This window comes from Harmonia axyridis, chromosome 2 (genome assembly GCF_914767665.1).
Source record: "Harmonia axyridis chromosome 2, icHarAxyr1.1, whole genome shotgun sequence".
Lineage (NCBI taxonomy): Eukaryota > Metazoa > Arthropoda > Insecta > Coleoptera > Coccinellidae > Harmonia > Harmonia axyridis.
In genome coordinates, this window is record NC_059502.1 from 14,222,460 (window position 1) to 14,242,134 (window position 19,675).

At 35.6% G+C, this 19,675-nt stretch overlaps 2 protein-coding genes across 2 annotated transcripts; both read left to right on the top strand.

The window, feature by feature from the left end:
• The first annotated feature begins 119 nt into the window (after window positions 1-119).
• LOC123673103 lies at window positions 120-18,592 on the top strand. The gene is made up of 9 exons (XM_045607532.1): window positions 120-332; window positions 3,804-3,882; window positions 10,978-11,740; window positions 13,977-14,259; window positions 14,478-14,712; window positions 15,087-15,342; window positions 15,683-15,814; window positions 16,493-16,791; window positions 18,455-18,592. Exons 1-9 carry the CDS (start codon window positions 235-237, stop codon window positions 18,560-18,562), a joined length of 2,253 nt encoding a protein of 750 aa, XP_045463488.1. The 5' UTR covers window positions 120-234; the 3' UTR covers window positions 18,563-18,592.
• Window positions 346-2,447, top strand: LOC123673104 (serine/threonine-protein kinase greatwall). Its single transcript, XM_045607533.1, has one exon. The coding sequence runs from the start codon at window positions 495-497 to the stop codon at window positions 2,217-2,219; it is 1,725 nt and encodes a 574-aa protein (XP_045463489.1). The 5' UTR covers window positions 346-494; the 3' UTR covers window positions 2,220-2,447.
• Window positions 18,593-19,675: the final 1,083 nt, after the last annotated feature.

The following is a 19,675-nucleotide window of genomic DNA, read 5'->3' on the forward strand; positions in this document are numbered from 1 at the left end:
TTGCTGCCATCTGTGTGAAATTCAATGGTGTGAAATAATGATTAATTAAAAATATATTGATAAAAAAAGAAGAGTAACTAAAATCTGTGTATGATTACCTTTAGGTTAGGAGAACATAGACAAATTATTATTTATTTTGACAATTAGACATATTGTTTTGTATTTCCTTTGCTTCTGTTCGATTGAATTAATGAATTAAACTAGTTATTAATAATAAACGGCTTCTACTCAGATATGTGCGAATCTCAGCGGAATATTCTAGCAATAATTACATTAAGAAAAAAGTGCCAATTTGATGTAATCAACTGTGTTTGTTCCAGAGCTTTTGTGTGGTAAGTTATATCTGTCTGTCAATATTCTGTCAATGAATTCTGCTCACTACTGTTGTGTCAAAAATTCAATTTAAAGCGTCTATTGTAGAAAAACCGCTCTATTTTCAAATATAAACGGTTTCAATAAATTTTTCATCTTTAGTTTTCATTGAAAAATTGAAAATGTCATTCGATAACTCAACTTCTACTAAACCTCCAGATATCAATGACTTCGTTATAATAAAACCAATAAGTAAAGGTGCTTTTGGAAAAGTATTTTTAGGCCACAAGAAATCGAATAATAAAGTGATGTACGCCATTAAAGTGATGAAAAAATATGAAATGATACACAAAAATATGGTTTCCCAAGTTGTGAATGAAAGAAATGCGTTGGCCCTAACCAACTGCCCTTTTTGTGTCAAATTATATTATTCTCTCCAAACTTCTTCTTCGATATATCTCGTTATGGAATTTATGGTTGGTGGTGATTTAAAATCACTGCTCAGTGTTTATGGTTTCTTCGATGAAGCAATGGCCACATTTTATGTTGCGGAAGTTTGTTTGGCCTTGCAATATTTACATAGCCATGGAATCACACATAGGGATATAAAACCTGATAATATGTTGCTTTCTAAGGAAGGACATGTGAAATTAACTGATTTTGGATTATCAAAGGTGCAAATACATAGAGATCTAGAGATAACCGATTTTGAAAGCAACACACCAAATTTATGTACTAGAACTCCTGGGCAATTGTTGAGCCTTACTTCTCATTTCAGTTTTGGTTCGGGAAACTCCAAATATGTTAGTGTCAATCCTAATAATGACTCTATATCAGAATCTTTCAGCATTTTAGACTCTCAGAATAATTCATCTGTTCTTAAAGAAAGCAATAAGGTTAATGTAACTTCGAATAAGACTGACTCATCTAAACAACAAATAGCTTTATCTGGTGTAAATTACCTATCAGCAGAATTCACAAAGAATTCATCAGAGACAGAGAATAGTTCATATCACACATGTAATAGTAATCAAGAAGATTCAACTAAGGATGCAAGTGAAATTACAAATGTCTCTGAATTTTCACCAATCAGTCGAGGAATACCCACAAGATATGGACTAAGCAGTATGAGAGCAAAACGCAAATTACGTTCTCCTTCACCCACTAGCTCACACAAGGCTTATGTAAAAACAGGCCTCACAGGTGAAATGGAAATATTGAAATTAGACAAAAGTAGTCCATTGCAAGGAGGTGTAACATTTTCAACTCCTGTAGCAACAGATAAATCAAAAATGAAAACAACAAGGTTTGACATACCAAGAAATACTCTGGATAACCAAAAACCTTCTAGTAGTAAAGGTAACACAATAGTCAGCCCTATTTCACAAACTGGAGAATGTACCCCAAAAACACCAAGGACTCCTTACCGAACTCCTAAATCAGTGAGAAGAGCTCACTGGAGCTCTGATCAAAGGGTTTTAGGTACCCCAGATTATCTTGCTCCAGAGTTGCTTTTGAGACAGGGCCATGATTGTTCTGTTGATTGGTGGTCGTTAGGAGTATGTTTATATGAATTTGTAACTGGATTTCCTCCTTTTAATGACAGCAGTGCTCAAAAAGTTTTCAAAAATATATTGGCACATAATATTGAATGGCCAACAGGAGCAGAAGCTTTGTCAAAAGAAATTGTTGATGCTATTGAATCATTTTTGACTCATGATCCTGAAAAAAGACCTAAAGCAGAGGAAGTCATAAAAATGGATGCCTTCAAAAATATTGATTGGGATAACCTATTGTCAATGACACCCCCATTTGTTCCTGACCCATTTGATCCACAAGATACAGGATATTTTCAAGCAAGGAATGAATTATTAAATTTTAATCTTTCAAATTATGAAATTCCGTGAAGTGTCTCTAATTTAGTCCTCCATTCAAATTTTTAAATAACCATATTTGAACATACAAAATATTAAAATGATAATGGAAATTCATGAAAAGTCAAAGATACTCAAAGGGTATCGTAATTCAACTTATTACTTATCAAAATGGCAAAAAGGTCAACTTGACAAAAAATTTGTTAAATTTATTGCTCACAGTAATATTGTGAGTTAGAATACATTAAACCGTTGTTTTTAGCAGTCGTACAAATTATTTGCAACCATTGGTCAAGTGGTTATAGTTTGTCTTCGAAATTTATTACAGAGTTTCTGAGGAAAGGTATTTAGAGTTTACATAGTGAATTATAAGTTATTGGTAAACCTGACACATTGATCAAATTTATAGCATCTAAAAATACCTTCAAGGTAGCAGCAATTAAATTTGAATTAAAGTAGTAGAATGTCTTTTTTTGTACAAAAATTGAAGTATGCATAAATGAAATTTGTGTTGAAATTTTCATTAGATGTAATTAGTTCCTTCTTTTGACATAACAGTTTTGAATGTAACAAAGAAATAATAGTATCTGTCTACCATACTTTCATTTTATCTGATAATGACATTACTTAGATTAATTATTCTGTTTTGCATTTATAACAACAATTCAGTTTTAATACTTTTTTAAATTAGTTATTTCCCCTCTTTACTAATCTTACATTTTTCCTTTCAAAATATATTTCAATAATCTGTAAGCATATGCTTTTCAGAACTCTTATACTTTACATGTGAATGTTTTAAAAATAAATTATTAGTTTCCTTTAAACTATTTGTCTCATTTTCATCAGGTACAAAATTGAATAGTCCGAAGCATTGGATTAGATTAGACTAGTTCTAATTTACAATCAAATTTTACTAACCAAATTAATAAAAATAATTGACATGCATTATTGGGTATAGTGGTGTAGCTAAGTAAACATGGGTCTCGGTGCAAATAATAATCAAGAAAAACAATGACTTGCAGTCAGGAGTTTTTGAGCGCTTGATCATTGGCTCATTTCCCCTTTGAAGACCAAAAACTGTTCACCTAAATATATGAGTGATCTACCATGACGTCACTGTTGTTACAATATTCTACATACTTGAATTTTCTATGATTTTGGTGACGCAATCAACATGAAATTTTACATAATACTGGAAAAAGTATCAATCGAATTGAATTTAAGGAAGAAGTAATCTAGAATCTGATATTGCACTATTCAAAGAAATAAACAAACCCCAATTATAATAGACACAATTAGGGAAATGTTCATCTTGAAATGATAAATAATTAAAAACTAATTAAAGTAGTTTTTCATTATCTGATTTTTTTTTTCGATATCTTGAACCAGTTCAGGGTCTTATTTATTTCCTACTAAAAAAAAAGGTGCACATTTAGGGGTTAATAAAATTAGGACAACCAATGCCAGATACGTAAAGACGAACATTATCAATGAAAATGTGCCACTATATATTCATTTAAAATAATTTTTGAAAAAGCTGCATCCTTAACATAGGTTCAAATTTGCAGTGTTTTGTTCCTTGTTTAGTATAATCTATCTATATGATTCATTTTTCAGGTACAAAGCAGAACAATACCCTTCGATCGAAAATAGTCCTGACGAAATTAATCTTCATACAGTACAAGTTAAATCAGAAGTGAGTATTTTGAGATAAGTTAATAAATAATCATGGAATGAATTCCTTATCTTATCAAATTCATAATATGCCATTTTTACTATGCATTGAATATTTACAATTGATAGAAAAAAAATCTAACTTGCATGATTCATAAATACATATATCAGGAAGGTTCCACTCAATCCATATTATACAGGGTTTTTATAAACGTTTGAAACATTGTAGAGGACTTTGAAATGTTCTGTACCTCTCTTCATTAATACTTGCAAATATTTGTTTTTGGCAACGATATTGTAGATATCTGACACTGCAAGTAGTTTCACTGTTTGTGGAAAGGAAGAGTTGAAAATGTTGCTCTCAATTCAACTTTCGGCATTCTTTACACATCTATTTCTAACATGTTAATTCAGCACCCCAAGCTTTCGTTTAGCCAGCACTATACATATATGATAAAAATGTCTAAATTGACCATCTTAATGGTGTGTTATCAATTCTCAATCAAATTTTGTGAACTCTGTTTCCAAATCCTTGATGAGTATATTAAAAATATTTCAAAGACCATTTCAATGTTAAATAATTTATAAATATCCTGTATTTTTTTTTTTTTAATTATATCTGCGAATTTTTTTAATTAGTATATCTGCAAATCATTAGAGGCAATTCTGATCATGACTCTCTCATAAAAATGTAGCTATTTATTATCCTGTGATCTAGTAAATATACAACCGTTTTCCACCCCGAAGGGCAAGAAAACGGATATTTTAGGTCTTGCCGAGGCTTGACCTTTCGGAGATTACCCCGCTGATTTCTTTCATGAACATGTGACTATACTTACCCCTCTTACGTGCGGAAGCTACGCCAGAGAGGAGAACTCTCCCCTCCGTACCATTTCTCCTTTGCCGGCTAGGAGTGGCGCTGTAATCCACAGTGCCCGCGTTTCTTCAGTACCTTCTCTTAAAATGACGGCAAGGCATTACTCAGGTCAAGCCTCGGCAAGACCTAAAATATCCGTTTTCTTGCCCTTCGGGGTGGAAAACGGTTGTATTTTAGCTCTGTGCCTTCGGCTTGACCTTTCGGAGAAGTGTTTGGCATCTGCCGGCATCCAGCGTACTGTGACTATCAGATTAAGAGTATGGAATAAAACCTCCTCTTTACTCAAAGTATATAATGTAAAAAAAAAAAAAAAAATAAATAAAATATTTCTCTAGATTCACAAACAAAAAACAAAACTCAACTCTGTAACAATGTATATATAACTATGAAATATATATATGTATATATGTAGGAAAGATATATATATATATATATAAAGGTTTGAAAGAAAAAACATTTCATACAATGAACAAGAAATCTGTCCAATGATATCACATGAGAATCACAGCATCGAGTTTGATGGATCATACTGAACTGAAGGAACTTCGTAAATTAAGTCTTTTAAATTCGCTTGGTCTTTCAACATTCTTGCAATAGTGCTTGAAAAAGTTATTTGAACCTCGCCAATTACCCTTCTCCAAGATGGAGTCTATTGAAACATTATTTTGAAAATCAAAAGATGCTACTGCGGAACGGATAGACCCGGGACCCATTTCAATTCTCAAATCCTTGAAAGGTTCTTTGAGCCATCCTGCTATTATTGTCCTTGTTGCTGCTCTAACTGCCCCTCTGGTTGTGATAAAAAGAGGGAAAAGATTTTTCTTAGCCCTCCTTCTCTGCTCAGACACTTTAATTAGGAGATTAACCCATTTGACCAGGTCTAAGAGTTCATCTCCCGAACTTCTTAACTCCCAACCGGATTGGCGATATTTGGTTCGATCCGTTTTAGACCCAAACATAGGCCAGAATGTGATCGTAGAATTCGAAAGCTGGCAGTGATCTTTATCCAGGCTGATGAGTGTAAGATCATGAATCCTACGACCTGAGGCCAATAGCAACAAGATGGCTGTGTGTCGTGATACTTGAAAAAAACTATTCTGATCCGGGGGATGTGACTTCAACCAGTTGACTAGATCTAGGATATTCCAAATGGTTGACTTAGGCGTAAGACAAGCCGTGGTCTTGAGGCCTATGGCTTTCAACATCGTTTTAATCAATGGATGCCCTGACAGTCGTTCCGCGCCCTCGGGTGAAGAGAGAGTTATCACCACAGACTTATGGACCAGGATCGTCGACAGAGCTAACTTTTTAACTCTGAACAAAAACGACAGATATGCACAAATATCTGATGCGCTTGGTCCATTGGATCTTACACCCGATCTTTCGCACCAAGACCTCCATTGTTTCCAGGCCGAGTGATAGGTTCGTAAAGTTGAATCTCTCCAAGCACCCTGAAGAAGTGCGACATCATCTGGTGATAGACCTGACATTAACGGAGTCCACCCCGTACCTTCCAAACTTCCAAACGAAGGTCCTCTGATCTGGGCGGAGGAAGATCGGTCGAAAGATCGATAAGAGCGTGGGACAAATTCCTTAGAATTATTGGAGCTTCTAGAGCTCTGTGTTTGAGGTCTGCCCTCCAGAATACCTTCTCCCAACGTGGGACTATTAGAATGAAAGTTCCTTGGGATTTGTTCAAATTTTGCAGAACTCTGGGAATTAGAGGAGGTGGTGGGAATATCCAGGCGAGCCTGAACACCCAGGGTCTGCTGAACGCGTTTATGAACACTGCTCGCGTGTCTCTCGCATCTATCGTTACATATTCTGGAACTACTCTCGATCGGTTCGTCGCAAACAAATCTATTTCCGGGATTCCCCATTTGGAAAAAATCATCGATGTCACCTCCGCTTTTATATGCCAATCGGGAAGAATCAGACCCCTTGACAGGCAATCTGCCATTGTGTTGCAATATCCTGGAAGGTAGTAGGGAAATATGGATATCCGAAACTCGTGTGTTATGGAAAGTATCTCTCTCGTTAGTTCCAAAAGAGCCTTTGATTTCGTCCCCCCTTGATTTCTCAAGTAGGCCACAACAGTTCTGTTGTCTGACTGTATCATCAGGGATTTTTCCACCAATGATTTCCTCAATTTCTTCACGGCTATAAGCACGGTGAACAATTCCTTCCTGTTGATGTGCCAGGCTTTCTGAGTCTGTGTCCACGTCCCCGACATCTGCGTCTCGCTCATTTGAAAGCCCCAACCCATGTCCGATGCGTCTGTTGACAAAAACATTGTCGGCTCGGGGATGAAAATCCTTCCGGGAGTGGAAAGGTTCTGTAACCACCATCGACAATCGGCTAGAGCCTCCTTGGGACACGGAAATTTCTTTCTCGGTTGGATCTCTGGCAACCATTTGCTTGCCCGTTGAAGCCTTCTCGTAAAGAGGCGACCCATAGGGGTAACCAGAGACGCAAAACCTAGCCTGCCTATCAAGGATTTTCCCGACTCCCAACTCCAAGTACCTTTGCTCACCAACTGGTGTAAGCTCTCTCGAATTCGTTGAGTCTTCTTGGAGGGTAAGGTCTTTCTGTTCTGTTCGGTGTCCCAAATTATACCCAAAAACTCCACTGATTTCAGTGCCTCCAAATTGGACTTCTCTAGGTTTACTTTCCAGCCTAGGCTCTGAAAAAGATCTACTGCGTATTCCAACTGTCTCATTAGTGTTGTTGAATCTTGGTGTGCAAGAAGAAAATCGTCCAGATAAACGATTACCCGAATACCCTTTGCACGAAGGATACTCGCTAACCAATTGCTTATTCGAGAGAAAATCAGAGGAGCACTGGACAGACCGAATGGTAAGCATGTCATTTGAAATACTCTCCTCTTGTAAGCGAAGGAGAGGTACCTGCGATGCTCTTCCTTTACTGGAATGTGGAAGTATGCTTGTGATAGGTCCAGTTTCCCTACAAAGTCGCCTTCTTGAAGAAACCCTGGTACTTTGTTTTGATTTACCAGACGAAAACGCTTGGGATTTAAATACCCATTGAGACGCCGAAGATTGAAAATCTGCCTCATCTTCCCGTCTTGTTTCGGGACTAAAAATAGTTGAGATAAGAACCCGGTCTTTGCCACCGATGGTTCCACCACTTGTTGATTTATTAGAGTATTGATTTCTTTTGACATAGTTTCTGAAACTTTTGTGGAAAATTTTTTTATAAGAGCACCTGTCAACGGAACAGAAGGAGGTTTCTTTACAAAGGGGATGGAATAACCTTTTATTGCTTTCATCACGTATGTTGGAGCGCCTAGCTTTTTCCAGATGCTCGAGTACCCTTTGATCTGACCTGCTACAAAGGGCGCGTCAAAGACGCCTCTTGCCTTCTGGACGACGCGGCTTGTTGGTTCTTCCTACGTGACCACCCCTTGTTTCTCGACGATTTCTATATGAAGCAACTGTAGTAGAATTTCGCCAAGATGAGCTCTTAGATTTCGATGGCTGAAATTTAGACGGTCTCTTGTGCTCTAACCGAGACTTTTTTTGGGGGACAGAATATGTTCTGTTCCCGGATCTATCCGACCGCTTGTAAAAAACATTGAAAAAAACCTCCTTGTTCTTTTAAAAAATCTGTTAATTTTTCTTCATCGAAAATGTGCGTCGAAGAAGGGGGAATTTGGTTCAATTTGACTGTTTGAAAGTCCGATTTCGTTTTATATGCTTGACGTCTAAATTTAATGGTTTCTGCTCTATGAGCACATACAAATTGTAAAAGATCATCTGAATAGTTCTTAAAATTAGAATTGGTATCAATTAGAACCGACTTTAGGTCGTCGACAATATCAGGGTGCTTAGCGGTAAGGCCTTTCAAAACCTCAGCTAATGCTTTTCTTTGGTTTAAAAGGCCATGGCAGATAGTGCCTAATGTATCATCAAATGTTACTAGTAGGTCCGAGGCGAAAGACCTAGTCGCTAAACTTCCCAACTGCGAATTAACTTTGAGAGCCCCAAAAACTGGCGCCGCCTGCAAGCGTTTCTGAACTTCTTTATATCTAATTTTGTTCCACGATTCTGAACCAAAACGTTGGCAGGCAATACCTTCTGCCTTTATGATTGGACTGGGCTCCGGAATGTCCGGAGCAGCTTCCTTTACATCAGGTAAAAAATCTAGATCTAGGTTATCTGTGAAATCAATAGCTGGCGCTTGCCAAGTTTGGGAGCTCTCCTGATCAGAATTATAAGGTAACTCATCTTCCTCTTCGGCCGATGACTCGACCCCTGTAGATTGAGTTTTTGCTAAATCATCCAGGCGAGCGCAGATTGAAGTAAACATTGTATCCACCTTATTTTCAAGAAGGGTGACTCGATCAAGCCTTGGTCTCTTCACAACTTGCTCCTTTGAAGAATATCTTCGACGTTTACCATGGGAATCTTCAGACATTTCTTCTTCTGAACCAGCTTCTGACTTCTCACCCAACTGGCCTGAAGCTTCTTGCCTGGATATTAGCCAAGGTTTCATATCTCTAACCGCCTGATTGAAGATTTCGGATTGGGCGGCCGAACCTCTTATTCGATTGGAAACAGATGGGGGACTCATAATCAGGGCCCTGCAGAAGGCCCATTCTAACATAGACATTTTGATGTCCCTGTAGGTTTTTTCCGACAGATGATCCGCTTCTGGAGAAAAAGCCCTCACTACTCCCAGAGTAGGAAGTGCAAACCTGATTTTGTTGAGGACCAGGGGATCCACTGGATTTCCTAGCACCTGTTCTTTCGTCAGCTGGGCCACCTTCCACTCGGTCCAACCCTCTGGCAAGTGTTCCTGAGCCAAAAGTTTCAGCCTTTCCAAAATCAGATTATCATTTTCTGTCTCTGCAGATTCTTCAAGCAGTTCACCGATTTTAATGAAGTGGGTTGGTAGTGCCATCTGGAGAATAGAGAGTTAAATTAGAAAGTCTGAAAAGTTCAAGACCAAATAGTCCTTCTCAGCTAACCCTGAGAGTGGTACAGATATTCAGCTGAACAGCCAATCGACTGCCTCAGTAAAACAGAGTTTTTTGGCTGCGTTTGCAGAGCCTTTCGGCTGCGTTTGTGGAGCCTTTAGGCTGCATGAGCAGAGCCTTTCGGCTGCATGGGCAGAGCCTTTCGGCTGCATTTGTGGAGCCTTTCGGCTGTTTTTGTGGAGCCTTTCGGCTGCATGAGCAGAGCCTTTCGGCTGCATTTGTGGAGCCTTTCGGCTGCTTTTGTGGAGCCTTTCGGCTGCGTTTGTGGAGCCTTTCGGCTGCATGAGCAGAGCCTGTCGGCTGCATGAGTGGAGCCTTTCGGCTGCATGAGCAGAGCCTTTCGGCTGCGTTTGTGGAGCCGTTCGGCTGCGTTTGTGGAGCCCTGTCGGCTGCATAAGCAGAGCCTTTCGGCTGCATTTGTGGAGCCTTTCGGCTGCTTTTGTGGAGCCTTTCGGCTGCGTTTGTGGAGCCTTTCGGCTGCATGAGCAGAGCCTGTCGGCTGCATGAGTGGAGCCTTTCGGCTGCATGAGCAGAGCCTTTCGGCTGCATGAGCAGAGCCTTTCGGCTGCATTTGTGGAGCCTTTCGGCTGCATGAGCAGAGCCTTTCGGCTGCATGAGCAGAGCCTTTCGGCTGCATTTGTGGAGCCTTTCGGCTGCGTTTGCTGAGCCTTTCGGCTGCGTCTGCGGGGCCTTTCGGCTGCGTCTGCGGGGCCTTTCGGCTGCGTCTTCGGAGACGGACGGCTGCGGTTGCGGAGGCAATCGGCTGATCTTAGTAGAACGTAGCTTCCTACAACGAAAAAAGGGATAATTCATAAACTTACCTTTCCAATGGGACCCCTAGGCACCGGAAAGATAATTTCACAATTCCGAACACTACACAGTGTTAAACGATCGTAATAACAACGAACGCTTTTATTTCACTTGTTCACTAGTCGAGAATCAACAGCGTACTGAAGAAACGCGGGCACTGTGGATTACAGCGCCACTCCTAGCCGGCAAAGGAGAAATGGTACGGAGGGGAGAGTTCTCCTCTCTGGCGTAGCTTCCGCACGTAAGAGGGGTAAGTATAGTCACATGTTCATGAAAGAAATCAGCGGGGTAATCTCCGAAAGGTCAAGCCGAAGGCACAGAGCTAAAATAGTTTATTTTTAACAGTCAATATTTCTAAAACTTTTGTTGTATTAACGAAATATTTTTAAATTTATTAAATTGGTGACTGAGCTGAAGTTTCATTTTTTTAGGGGGAAAATGAAACAGTTAGTTGTTACTATAGTGCATCTCACACAGACACTTTATCCACTGATGAGCACGATAGTCTCAGGGAATCATCTGAAGGAAGACCATTTTTACGGAGTGATAGTGGTACTGATTTGACAAATTCAACTAAATATGACATATTTCTCGATTGGAAAATATACTGGTCTTTGAATGGAGAAAAATTAATTTGGGAATCGTGGATAGCAAAATATAGTGACTATATAAATCCTGAATATTTAGGTTATTGTGGAGAAAGTAATGGACAATTAGTAGAAGAAAATATTAAATCCGAAATTCCAAGACCTCAAGTTACAAAATTTCATTTTGAAGACTGTGAATTGAAAAATATTCAGATAAATAATCCAAAGGTTTTTCAACGTGAGTCTTCAGAGAATGATGATACGTTAAACAATGATATTTCGGAAGGATGGAATCCACTTTCTCCACTTAGCAACGATGGTGATACAGAAAATGAACAGCTTCTGAGACCACGCTGCAGTTCACACACAGGCAGTTCTGTGAGGACAGTAGATTCAATGACAAATGTCACACGTATGACGATCTCATCAATAGATTTTAACAAAAGTCCAGCTGATAGTTTATCTTCAGTAAGCTCAGTTGAGAGTTCTATTAGTACAACCACTTCAGAAGAAGACGAAGACAATCAAAATGAGTGGAATCACTTATGGAAAATACATTATGAGGAAGAATACCTTGTACAATACAATAAATTTTTAGCAGATAGAGGTGATTACTTTTTTACTGGAAAAACTATAAAAAATAGTTCGGTCATGTGTGTTTCTTGTAATGACCAAACTATGGCTATCACTGTTCTTAACGTATGAGATCTGTATATAAAGTGTCCTAGAATTAAAATTAAAGTGCAATAGGGAGCAATAAAAGTGGCAGAGACAATAATGGTTACTATGGGGATTCAAATGATGATAGAATAGGTATATATCAATAATAGCTTGTGGACATATGATTTTGTCATGGTATAAAAGCTGAATTCTACTAGGGTCAAGAATTATTCGTTGAAATGGTTTTGCTCATAAAGATAGATGCTTGACCGTTAATTCTACTAGATTCAAAATAATCTTCTTTCAATTGATACATCCTTATTAATTAAATGGGAAGTATTTTGAACCAAAAACAAATAATTTCGCCATTTTCAAATTTCAATGACAGTTCGTTTACTGAAAACAAACAGTTCAGCAGAAAACTCGAATACAGAGCCAACTGTGACGATTCGCGAAAAATTGTTCGTACAAAACTTTTGTATTTTTTGCGGTAGAATACTGATCTCCTATAAAAAGAGGGGTTCTCATTTGAAATTCTAAAGTTTACCCCATAAGGGGAATTAAATAGAAGATTCTGGCATAAGTAAACTTAGCCTTCAAAACCATCAACATTTTCATCAATACCTTTTTCTCGAAGATGTTTCTTTTTCGAGAATTTTGACTGATTCAACATGAAAAAATCGTGATTGGGTCCCAATTTTTTGGATATTTATCACCCAATACTTGACCCAATTGGGGGACATTATGGCCAGAACATTTTAGGTTTTATTCTATGACATAAGACTGCCGTCTGATGATCTTGTTCTGAAAGGTTTTCATAATTTGCATTTTCTTGACAATTTAAAATACATTTATAAAGAGGCACTTATTCTCAAGTACAGGTTGTGTGAGATTGAATCTAGTTCTAGTTCTAGTTTATGTTTTTCAGATATTCGATTAATTATAAAAATCAAAATTTTTTCTGTCATGCTTATGAATATGAATAACGATATTAAGTCTATATTCACTTTGCTGATAGTAAGGAGAAAAATTTATGAAAGGTTCTTGTTGAATCACGATTTTTCAATCGACATTCTTATTCTGCCAAATATTTGTATTAAAAAAAGTATTTCAATACCTGTGAAAATAACAATTTTGTATTACATATTGAAATTGTCTTTTCAGATTGAATTCAGAATTATGTATATATTCCTTATTAGCCATCAATGAACTCAACACTCTAATTTCATGGACCTTCAACGAAAAAAAAAACATTGCTGAGCTCAGATTTATAAGTAAAATGACAACTGATCACAGGAATATCTAATAAGCTAAATAATTGAGAGAGCCATATCAGGAAAATATCATTATGTATATCTAAAGGATCATTTTCGTTGTGATAGTACTATCACGATAGTGCTATTTTGGTAGTAACTATCACAGAAACTATCATCATATAAACTACTTGATAGTTGAAAATGTGCCTTTACAATCATGTTTGATGATGTACTGACCATTATATCTGTCAAAAAAAATTAACTTGTGCTGATTAACCATTAACTCTATTTAAACAAAAATTTTTTTCATCATCTTCTGAAGACCTATAAAACTAATAATAATAGTGTACAGTTAATTATAAAAGTTTCACTTTTACTTGTTGACTCTGTAACAATGAAAATTTTAATTTTGAGATGAACATTTTATTTTTGGAATGCATTATATTGGTTGTGGCTGCTACAATTTATTTGCTCATAAATGATAACTATAAAATGGATAAAATTATAAAATATAGTAGTTTTCTTTTATAACTACTACTTATGCTGATTACTCTTTTGGCTTTACTTTGCACCGCGACCTTGATTCTACTTGAAAGTCTCTTGAACAGGGGCCTAACGATAGTGAGCACTTGAAATCTGCCCTAGATACTCCATAGCTTCTGTTATGGTTTTTTAACCATGTTTGTACCATTTGATGTGTAGTAAACTTCTTCTCTAGTGGTTACTTTCCTCATCATTTCGTCACTAAATTATTCTGATGAGATGAACTTGGTTAGGACTACTAATTCTAATAGAATAAATAATACAGCAGTATAATAAAATAAAGATCTCATATGTTGAATAGTCTTCAGTCGAACTTAATGATTGAATCTTCATTTTACAAACACATTCTATGATGTATACAATTTTTTGTAATTTTTTTTCCAGATTACCGAAATACATTAGAGCCACCACACAGATCACTGAAACATTCTGGTCAACAAACTGTTCCTATTGAGAAGTCAGATAATTCCTCAATTAAAGAATATCTGGACAAAAGGCATCTTGAAAAAATCTTTTCTAACTTAGACATGGAAAATGAATCTAGTGACAATTCAGAATTATTGGATAAGGAAGAACCAATTTGTGATGAAAAAATAAAAATGAGTTGCCTTGGATTACCCTTGTCATTTGGTAAACCTGATGATAATACAGTTTCCAAATCCAAAAAGTGAGTTTGATAAAGTTTTCTGCAATACACAAGAACGGATAATTTTATAATATTAATTCTTTATAGTAAATTAATGAATGCAAAATAAATACTCAAAATCATTACTGAGAAATTGTGCTCAATTGATTGTAACAAGTGTTGTTTGTGATTTTGAATTACAGTAATCTTGTGCAGATGAGTCTTTAACATGTAAAATAAATCATGAATTTTCTTTTTAGGGCATCTGCAGAAAAAAGTAGTTCTAATTCATCAAGAAATAAAATAAAGGCAGCTTTCTATGTACTTGGTATTGAGTATGCTGAAAATAAGGGTGATTTGGTAGAGGGTGAAGTGGAATATAAAATGAAACATATAAATTCACAAAATCGCTTATTGAGACTGCGAGGAGAAAAGCGCCCAAGACATACGTATTTTGATGATGAAGGAAATCCAATTTTAGAAAACAAAGATGAGGTAAGATATAACTATTTTTTTTTCATTTTTTCAATTACCATTCGGCTGTATTAGTGAAATTTGAAAAAAATCACAAATGCCACATAACAGTTCAACTAATTCAGTGTAAGAAATTTACTAATAATGTGGATGAAGAATAAGACCAGAGTTTCTTGTTGTCCTAGTTTGATTTTACAAAAACAAGAAATCTTTTATTTATCAGTTTTGTTTCAGTTCTTTTTGTGGCAATGCGAAAGTTTGGATAAAACATGGTGAGCAATTATTGAATTGTTCTGGAATCATTAAAATTCTTAAACTTTTTGTTGATTTTAATGCTATGTGTTTGATTAAATGAATTTCTTGAAACAATTTTCTAATAAAACAAAATGTTTCAGGAAGTTCCTACTGGTAATTTATCCGACTGTTCAGAAAATAAAATTAGTTCTCCAGAGGAAGAAAATAACACATCTGAACAAACAAACACAAATGAAGAAATGATAGAAACAGATCACTGTGTTCCTAAAAAAAGAAAGAGGAGGAAGAAACTTAACATTCCTTCAGAAATAAAGGAAAATCCAAAGTTGAAAAAATATTGGTTGAAAAGATTTACTCTTTTCAGGCGGTTTGATCAAGGGATTAAACTTGATGAAGGTAAGTAAAGAATTACTTTTTTCAATACATATGTAGAACCCAGATCTGCCAGTTTTATTGGAATGATATTAATGTTGTGATATTCTCATGGAATCTTTAATAAAACATTATTTTTGAAAAAATATATTTCTTTCAGAATAGATTAAAATATTTATTCAAGCAAACAAATATGGTCATAAAAATTTAATCTCAATTAAATATACTACTTGAATTTTCTAGCTCAATATTCCAATAGAAGATTTTCAAAGGTTTGAAAAAATAAAATATGAAATTATCTCCCAAATGCTATTCATTCACTTGAAACTAAAAATTTTTATTGATATATTAATTTTTTTTGCAGAAAGTTGGTATTCCGTGACTCCTGAATTGGTTGCCAAAAACACTGCAGAGAGGTGTAGAACCGATGTCTTAGTGGATGGATTTTGTGGAGCTGGGGGAAATGCTATTCAGTTTGCTCTTACTTGTAAAAAAGGTAAAATAAAATGATAATATACAAGAATATTTCTTTCTATAGTAACTTCAAACTCAATATTTGTATTGAAACAAAGTTAATTCTTAATTAATATAATAATAGTTACTTACACTAACTAACTTATAACAATTCAGACAGATTAAATTTCTGATAATAAAACATTTCATTATTTAAGTTGAGTTGATTGAAAATAGAAAAATTAATGATCACAGAAACATAATTCATAAACACTATGCAATGCTGAATTACTTCATCGTAAGTTCACCATATCCAATTCATTTATCATAAAAAATGTAGTAGAATTATTGACTTTGATAGTTCTTCAGATTCTGTATTAATATGCAAATTGTAAATTTTCTTCGTAAATATTGAACAGGATAACTTTGCATATAATCAATGTTCTCTTGTCTTTAAAAACTCTTGTTAGTGGTATTTTTGTTTTTGCTGGTTTGCTCCAAGCGAGCTATCATTTTGCCAGAACAGATCTTTAATGGGCAAAAATCTATTCGATACTTCTGAAATTATACCAAATAATGTTTGCTCAAAAATATCCAAAACTTGTATAAATCAATCACAAAATATTATTATTATTATTATTATCTAGTTTTATTCGTGAGCCTTGTAATTTTTGGATTTGCAGCAATAAATTGTAATAAAACAGTAAAATATTGTTTTCAGTGATAGCCATTGATATTGACCCCAAGAAAATTGAACTTGCCAAGAATAATGCCGCAGTTTATGGTGTTCTGGATAAAATTGAGTTCATAGTTGGTGACTTTTTCTCTTTGGCTGCAGAAATCAAAGGAGATGTCGTCTTTTTGAGTCCGCCTTGGGGCGGTCCATCTTATTTAAGTAGTAAAACATACGACTTGGAAAGTATGCTTCAACCAGTGCCATTTTCTCAACTGATGGATGCCAGCAAGCAAATTTCTCAAAACATTGCTGTTTTCCTTCCTAAGAATAGCAATACTTCTGATGTGAGTACAAAACATTTTGATTTAGTATCTCTTCATATAACACTGCAATTTTCATATAATAGCCAGTAAAACAACAGAATCAACAAGTAACCTTAAACCCTATCTGTCAATTCAGAGACTTATCAATAGTAAAATTCAATGTAGTGACGATCAGCATGTTGTTTGTCATAAGAGTACACAATAGCATTATTGTTTTCATTGTGATTTCCTCATATTTGATCTAAAACTAAAGAAAAATTCCTATTACGTGCATTAGTTTGGCAGCGATAGTGTCAGGTTTTACCATGTTGACTCACCATTTTTATACGCCTGAAAGGACAGAAAACTAAAAAAGAAATTCTAAATTCAACTTCAAACTGTTTCAACCCAAATAATGTTCTATGTATAAAGATAAGTTGTTTTGCCAATCGACTCTGTTAAAAGGTCACATGATCTCGACTGTAATTTTGAACATCACTAAAAGTGAGGTTAAGGATAGTGTTATGTTGCCAGATTGGTAATGAATCTGATATTAGAGTAATGTTTCAGAAATAATGTTATTAACAGAAAATTATTCAACTTTCCTCCATGGGTTATTCATTATACAGGGTGGCCATTTGAAAACGAAACAGACGAGATTACAGACGAAATAAAGTTTTTCGATAGAAATTCTCGGACAGGTCGATTTCTGTTTCGAGGGGGACAACTTAAGATGTAGGTTACGGACGCATAGCGCTTCAACCCTTGCTACTACAACCCTCACCCCAAAATTTTGAATAGGGAAGATGGGGTGAGTGGTACCTCATTTGAAAGGTATTTTTATACTGATTTCAGCACAGTAATTGTTTTTTCATTTTATGCATTAGTTCTCGAAATATTCTTAACTAAGTATTTGAAAATGAAGTAGTGTTTTCATGGCACTTGTAGTGTTTTGTGAAAAATCGACATTTTGAGCTTCAAAACATCCATGACTGTGGCTTCCTTCCTAACTAACTAACGCATGAATATTTCGAGAACTAATGCATAAAATGAAAAAACAATTACTTTGCTGAAATCAGTATAAAAATACCTTTAAATTGAGGTATCACTCACCCCATCTTCCCTATTCAAAAATTGGGGGTGGGGGTTGTAGCAGCAAGGGTTGAAGCGCTATGCGTCCGTAACCTACATCTTAAGTTGTCCCCCTCGAAACAGAAATCGACCTGTCCGAGCATTTCTATCGAAGAACTTTATTTCGTCTGTTTCGTTTTCAAATGGCCACCCTGTATAAAATTGCTTCAATAAGTGTTTAGGAATGGTGAGTATATGCAATATTTCAGCTTGAATATTTAAAATGGGCTTCATTTCTTTGAAATATTTGTCAAAATAGATGGTTCAAGGCAAAAACTGTGAAAATAGCTGATTTATATTATTCAGAAGAAGTTAGCAATTTCTTTGTTTCATGGTAACTTGTCGATTCTGCACTCATACCTAATTTAGAATTTTCAAACAATTTTCAAGATCGCAGTAGCCAAATTGTTAGTTTGTAGTGAAATATGTTGTACTATATTACACATTCCATAATTTTTATTGAATAGTTTTTGACATGAATTTTTTAATTTTGTAATTAAAGTTCATGGATTAGATTCTACAATTATTGTTTTCTGCAAGAACGATCTTTATGAATAATAAATATTCATTTCAGGTGATGAAACATGCAGGACAAAATGGATTTGTGGAAATAGAACAAAATTTTATCAATGACCACTTGATAGGTATAACAGTTTATTATAATGACCTTGTGAAAATGTGATAAGAATAAAAATAAATGTATATAATAGCATGTGTTGGTATTATTCAAAAATCAATCCTTAATAATGATAAAAAAGGCATCATTTGATCGAACATTTGACAGAAGTTTTACCTATCAGGGCATGTATTGTTCAAAGTTTGGGAAAATTGACAACACAGAATCACAAAATTTCAAACGCGTTTAGCTGCAAAGTCCTAGCCCCGATTTTTCAATGGGAATCTCTGAATTTTGAGTCGAAAATGGTCTCAAACAATAAGTTCAATTTACCAAGGCCGAATCCCCCGTCAAATTCAATTATGTCCGTCCGTGAACACGATAACTCTCGAACGGAAAACCAAGATTTTCAGTGTTAGTTTGGATCTCATTCGGAGCTAATTTTGTTCATGGACATAATTCAACTAAGAGTTGCAATATTTCTTGTTGATTACGTCATCAAAACTACACAAAATTGAAGAATATTTTTTTTCAGTTTTGGTAATGTTAATCTTTGCAGTAAACAACATATAACATATAAAATTCAAGAGGATGAAAGACCTAGGTGGGTCATTTGTATAAGTTCCAATATACAGGGTGGCCATTTGAAAACGAAACAGACGAGATTACAGACGAAATAAAGTTTTTCGATAGAAATGCTCGGACAGGTCGATTTCTGTTTCGAGGGGGACAACTTAAGATGTAGGTTACGGACGCATAGCGCTTCAACCCTTGCTACTACAACCCTCACCCCCAATTTTTGAGTAGGGAAGATGGGGTGAGTGATACCTCAATTTAAAGGTATTTTTATACTGATTTCAGCACAGTAATTGTTTTTTCATTTTATGCATTAGTTCTCGAAATATTCATGCGTTAGTTAGTTAGGAAGGAAGCCACAGTCATGGTTGTTTTGAAGCTCAAAATGTCGATTTTTCACAAAACACTACAAGTGCTATGAAAACACCACTTCATTTTCAAATACTTAGTTAAGAATATTTCGAGAACTAATGCATAAAATGAAAAAACAATTACTGTGCTGAAATCAGTATAAAAATACCTTTAAATTGAGGTATCACTCACCCCATCTTCCCTACTCAAAAATTGGGGGTGAGGGTTGTAGTAGCAAGGGTTGAAGCGCTA